This window comes from Microtus oregoni, unplaced genomic scaffold, assembly GCF_018167655.1.
Source record: "Microtus oregoni isolate MIOR12 unplaced genomic scaffold, Mior012 000062F_ref0000492, whole genome shotgun sequence".
Classification (NCBI taxonomy): Eukaryota; Metazoa; Chordata; class Mammalia; order Rodentia; family Cricetidae; genus Microtus; species Microtus oregoni.
Window position 1 is genome coordinate 2,259,345 of NW_024543872.1, and position 6,081 is coordinate 2,265,425.

Sequence of the window (6,081 nt, forward strand, 5' to 3'; positions counted from 1 at the left end):
GGCCGCACCCCTGGTTCCTGGCTCCAAGCTGAGGCAGCTGGGCAGAGCTCGGATGACATCAAAAGCCGAAATTCTCAGGTAACACCTCCCCGGGTTACTAAAGCCTGGAAGTCTCTACAGCAGGGGCTCTCAACCTGTGGGGTCACGACCCCTTCGGGATAGCATATCAGAGATATTATATATTAATATTATTCATAACAGCAGCAAAATTACTGTTATGAAGTAGCAATGAAACAATTTTATGGCTGGGGGTCACCATAACACAAGGAACTGTATTAAGGGTCGGAGCACTAGGAAGCTTGAGAACCACAGCTCTGCAGGGATTTTTTTTCTCAGCAGTTCTAACTTTCTCCTCCAGTTCCTCTTCCCAGAGAAGGCCATTTGTTTTGCCTTTGTTAAAGGCTGGGATGATAGCCCTACAGTTTCAAACACTGCCCTGTAGAAAGGGCCTTGCTTAAGGCATCACTGTGCAGAAGGTGATATTCGCTCAGAACCCCACAGTCTCATTCCTCCAGAGTATGATCATTCCAGAAGCCCGGGAAAAACCCCCATACCATCTGTAACATATGACTGGATGTTCTAGCTCACCTACAGACTAGTTAGTTCTTTGGAGCTTTTTCTTGCATCAATATTACAGTTGATTTTGACCAAAATTTAATCACAATTAAAATGCCCTTGGCTGCATGTAATTAATTGTCGAAGCTGGGAGGGGAAAAATCATATAAATATTCTTGTTCTTAGCCCAAGTAACTGATGCAGAGTTTTCTAATCTGGATAGAGGCGACATCTCTCACTGTGCACACTGTGGTCACCTCTTTTAAAATCCCTTGTTGCTGGGTGTGGTGGTGCAGGCCTTTAATCCCAGCACTCAGCAGACAGAAGGCCGCCAGGTCTCTCTGAGTTCAAGGCCAGCCTAATCTACAAAGTGAGTTCCAGGACTGCCAGGGCTGCTAGAGAAACCTTGTCTTAAAAAACAAACAAATAAAAAGAACAAGATTCTTTGTTTCTCCAAGTATGAGAATTTAGCCCTGCCCTGGCTTACACTGGTTTCCAAGGCTGGCTGTTGATGAACTGGACCATTCAGTAACTGTATGAGACCTTAAAGAAGTAGCCTGGCTGGGACGGTATCAGAGTCCTGAAAGCTGTGATTGCCCCCCAAAGAGGGGTGCTACTTCTACCAGTCAGGCCGCACCCCCTTTCCTAAACCCAGGTAACCCAGGAGTCACAGTATCCACTCTCGATGATCACAGGCCCAAAAGTGAGTGCGAAGTGGTCACAAGTTTATAAACGAGGAAAGGGAGAGAGGACGATTCGTGCAAGATTATTGACAGGTGGAGAAGAGAATTCTGGGAAGACAGCGAGGTAGGAGGCACCCCAGTCTGCCACTCTGCCTGGACTGTGGTGTCCCTGCCACTCTGTCTGTTGCAATTGTCTTGGGATTCTGGCATCAAAGGAAGGTTTACTACACCCAGGAAAAAAGGAACCTGTGAACTGATTGATGTGGCTCAGTTGCGGTTCATGAGACATCAGCTGCTAACCCTTCCCCACCCACCCCCGTGAAAGGCCTCGAGGAGCAACTCGAACACTTGGGGAAGGAAACTGCCCAGTCCTCCAGATAATTGGGGGTCCATACTCTAACTGCTCGTCACTGTTTCAGATCACAGAGGTTCAGATACTGCAGCTGGCAGCCATCATCTTCTCAGTTCCCCCAAGTTGGTGCAAGCCTCCTCCCCTTCAGGCTGAAAAGCTTTCTGGGAGATTTCCTTCTTCCCTTCCATTTTTCTGTTTCCCTTTGGACATTCAAGCACTAATGGCTAGGTCTGCACGAGTCACTCTCCTGTTACACTGACAAATACCTTAAGAGCAACTGTAGCAAGGGGGCTTTACCCACTTGTGGAGGCAGGCGCTTGAGGAAACTGGGCGCTGCCATGTGGGTGCTGGGAATTGAACCTGAGTCCTCTGGAATAGCAGTCAGGGATCTTACTCTCTGAGCCATCTCTCCAAACCTGCATTTTCTAAAATGAAGAGATAAGTTTTAATCAGAAAAACAAAAAATCATAATACCCCAGTCCCTACATTGACAAAGCTTTTCCCGTTTTTCAATTAGCTTGTCTGTGTGCTCTCATTTGACCTTTCCAGTAGCCGGGTGATCCAGCTGGGGAGAGAAAAACTCACCTATTTCCACAGAGGGAAACGTGTTGCAGAAGGCCAAAGAGTTACCCAGGGTGACTTTCTGACCTCTGCCTGCTGTCCCCACCCCTTTTCTAGTGTGGTAGAATCCCGAGCAGCCACAGTGACCATCTCCATCAATGCAGCAAGGCTGCGTGGACCATTGGGCATGACATAGTCCCCAGCCTCAGGACAAGCACACACCTAAGTCATCAGGCTCTAGCTAAGGGCTCCTAGCATGGCTAGGCCACGATGCCTGTAAAGAAGACCCTCGTTCAGTCAAGGGGAGGTTGTAAAACTGTCCTTAGGCATCCCAAAGTCAAGCTATTGTATGTCTCATTGGAAAGAATTTTAATTAATTTTCACTGTATGAGGACACAAGCAGTGCACAGGAAAGCCACTGGGCTGGCGACAGTCGACAGAGCCAGGGGACGGTACTGGTATGGATCCAGTGGCCCTGGACTGAAACTCTGAGGACTTTGGTCCCCTTCCCTCCTTTCTATTGCCTTCACATGGTTTCTTCATCACGCCGTTTGCTTTTCCTGAGCTTCCCGCCAAGTGTGTTGCTTATGCTTGCTTCCATATATGTTCCAAAGACAGAATCAGGTCTCTGGCCCACCATGTTACAGGTCTCCACATACCATCAATTTCCGGTTTCCTTTACTGCTTCCCATTCTCAATCCCTGGGGGTGAGGGGTGGGGTGCAAAAAACAAGACAAACAAACACAGTTCCTTGTACATGACGGGGGCCATCGCGCCTACAAGAAGAGTTTGTGATCCCAGGCCTGGAAGGTTCTTTGTGAGCAATGAGTCTTCTGACCCCTTTTCAGTAATGTCTGCCATGTTTCCACAGTTGTCTCTGAAGGCACTCCGGTGAGAAGATAGAGGAAGCCAAGGCCCTGGGGTTCTTGATTGGATGGACACCGGGATACCTCATCAAGACTGTACCATGCTCAAGCTCCAGTCATTGACAGGCAGGCTCTGAAGAGAGCATTATTTATTGTAAATAATGACTTGCACGAACTTTGAAGCACCCTTTTCGTCAGCTTTTATTTGAGTAATATTTTAACATTTTTAAATATGCATCTTGGCACTCGTCTGTCCTGTACAGAGGGTGCCCTATCCCACCCTGTAGTGTCCACTGTGACTATACACTATGCTTGCAGGCTGGTCCTTCTGAAACATTTTCCTGAGCATCCTTAGTTTTCAAGTCATCCCGAAGTCATAAATAGCCACCACAGCTTCTTATTGGCATGACCCTCATCCCACCAACTGCAAAATCCAACCAGATAATGCCTTATAGACAATGCAGCCCAGAGGAAGCAATGTGTCCCCGGGTCCTGGCAGTGCCACACAGCCTCCGGTGAGCGAGATGCCGTGTCTCACTTCTTTTTTATCGATACAGGGATGTCATTTTTGCTGCCTAATGTAAATATATCCCAGTGCAAAGATTAGAGTGGGCTTGTCCCCTCACATGCCTTCCGCAGGGACCCCTTTTGTAACGGAATTCTTTTACAAATAGCCAATGCTTTTACTGTTTACAGCATCCCTAGTGCCCAGTCTCCATCACTTTCCTTCTGCCCCTCCAAGTTTCCAGCTCCATCCTGATAGCCAGGGTACAGTCAGCTTTATGACATTTTGATATCTTGCCACCTCTGCAGATTACACATGTACATAGCTCATGATCATGATAAGCTTATTTTTAACCTCAGAGGTCTCCCTCCCCCAAACCCTACCCTGAGTGTAGGATTTACATGGAAAATACAACATACATTTAAAAAGGAACAACATGAGGCTGGGGCAATAGCGCCATTGGTAAGATGCTTGCCTCACAAGCCTAAGGATCTGAGTTAATTGCCAGTGCCCACATAAAGCAGAATATGGCAACTTGTATCCCATTGCTGGGGAAGCAGATGCAACGAGATCCTTGGGACTCACCGGCCAGCCAGGCTAATCAAAGAGCCCCGGGTCCCAGAGAACAATATTGTCTCAGAATACAAGCTGGCAACTCCTGAGGCCACAACACCCAAAACTGACCTCTGGCTTCTCCAGACTCACACACACATGTGCATGCACACTCCACACAGGAACATATGCACCCATACACAAACACATACAAAAGAACAAAGCATTCCATTGGTAGGAAACCCAGAACACCCATCAGCCCAAAGGATTTCCCTCTGAACTGAAAAGCACAGCTGTCTGATGGCTCTCTGGACTTGTGGTGTGTACCTGGGTTGGCAGGTGATATATGCAACAAGTTTAGGGGTCCTGAATAGACAGAGGGCCAAGCCAGGCAGGGGCTGCTCTGTGCACCCTTCTTTGGGCTTCAAGGGAGGAAGAGTATGCTTTTACTTCTTGTCAGGTCCCAAATGCTCCCGTCCACGGGAATGAGGAGGCTGTAGCAGAGAAGGCAGAAAATAGAAGGAAACAGTATCTGTGCTCAGAATAGCAGCAAAGGAAGAGGACAGTGAGCATTGGGGTGCTCTGAAGCATCCCCATCAGGCACTCACACCAACAAGAGCACTAGCCCAGGCCAGGCCTTCCAGAGATGATGGACAAGGAGAGTGTTCAGTCAGGTGTCTGCAGACAGCTGTTTGGAGCAAGTGTCTTATATTGTTGTGAGCCAGGGTCCAGTTCCATCTCTGGGACATGACTCAAACCACTGTAACAACTAATGAAGGAACAGAATGCCTCCATGTTGCGGATTTGTTATGTTGGTTCTGGAAGTCTGCAGAAAGGTCAGCCTCCACTCCCCTCTCCTGGCAACCAGGCGAGTAATAATCATAAGAAGCTTTCGTAATTATGAGGAGGGCCATCAGCAAGGCAGCCCCACCCTTTGAGGTAAACTGCTTGCCCAGCGACTATTCCCGTATTTATGTCTACACTGAAGGGACGGAAATGTAGAGTCTTCCGGAGTGGGTGCGGAGATGTCTCAGCCAGGAGGCTGCCTGCTGTCCAAGCATGAGGACCTGTGTTTATGTCCCCAGGATCTACAGAAAAGCCGGACGTGGGGGTGAATGTCTGTGACCCGGGTCCTCGGAGTCAGGTAGATGCAGCAGATCCCAGGGAGGTCAGTGGCCAGTGAGCCTCACCAAATCAGAGAACTGTAGCTTTAGCAAGAAATTTTAATAAGGACGAGCTCAGAGAGAGAGAGAGAGAGACCACAACAGACACTGGTCGTTGGGTTGTTGACCTTTGTTCTCCAGATGCATGTGCACAGATGTGCCTTCACACACACACATACACACACACACACGTACATAGCACACAAATATTTTTTTTTTTTTTTTTTAGTTTTTCAAGACAGGGTTTCTCTGTGGCTTTGGAGTCTGTCCTGGAACTAGCTCTGTAGACCAGGCTGGCCTCGAACTCACAGAGATCCGCCTGCCTCTGCCTCCCGAGTGCTGGGATTAAAGGCGTACTTACCTGGCAGGGGAGATACCATGATCACAAATAATTTTTTAAAGCTATTTAAAGACAGAGAAAAAGAACAAGCAGAAACCAAAAACAGTAAGCAGGGAGCAATCTCAGGAATGTGGCCTAGCAGCTCTCCTCCAGACCTATCACTGAAGCTACCCCCTCCAAGTTCAAGTGGGCAAGTCCAGTTCCCAGCGGCAGTGTACAGTTAGGCCCCTGACCGTGAACTCACATGTGGAGGCATCCCTGCCACCCTTGGCTGCCCTCACATTGCAGACTGTGACTCCCCAGTGTCTCCCCTGTATTTTATCTTTACTTGTGTCTCCTGCTGCAGATTCATTCCTTTGTACCCAATAAACTTCAATAAGTGGCAATGTCTGTGGCTGTTTCCCTGCAAATTCTACCTGTGATCCCCAGTACTGATCTAAGCCTCTTTGATTGACAGGTGATGATTACACACATTTCTGGAATATAATATGAGGCTGTGGTGCA

General features: G+C 48.2%; 1 protein-coding gene across 2 annotated transcripts in view; it reads left to right on the forward strand.

Annotated features, from left to right (window-relative positions):
* Wipf3 (WAS/WASL interacting protein family member 3) overlaps positions 1-5,487 on the forward strand; it is an 80,864-nt gene extending 75,377 nt beyond the window's left edge. For both annotated transcript variants that reach the window (XM_041640386.1, XM_041640387.1), the window contains 2 exons: positions 2-78; positions 3,023-5,487. In XM_041640386.1, coding sequence (XP_041496320.1) covers positions 2-78; positions 3,023-3,046 — 101 coding nt within the window. In that variant the 3' untranslated portion in view covers positions 3,047-5,487. The remainder of the gene's footprint in view (position 1; positions 79-3,022) is intronic.
* Positions 5,488-6,081: the final 594 nt, after the last annotated feature.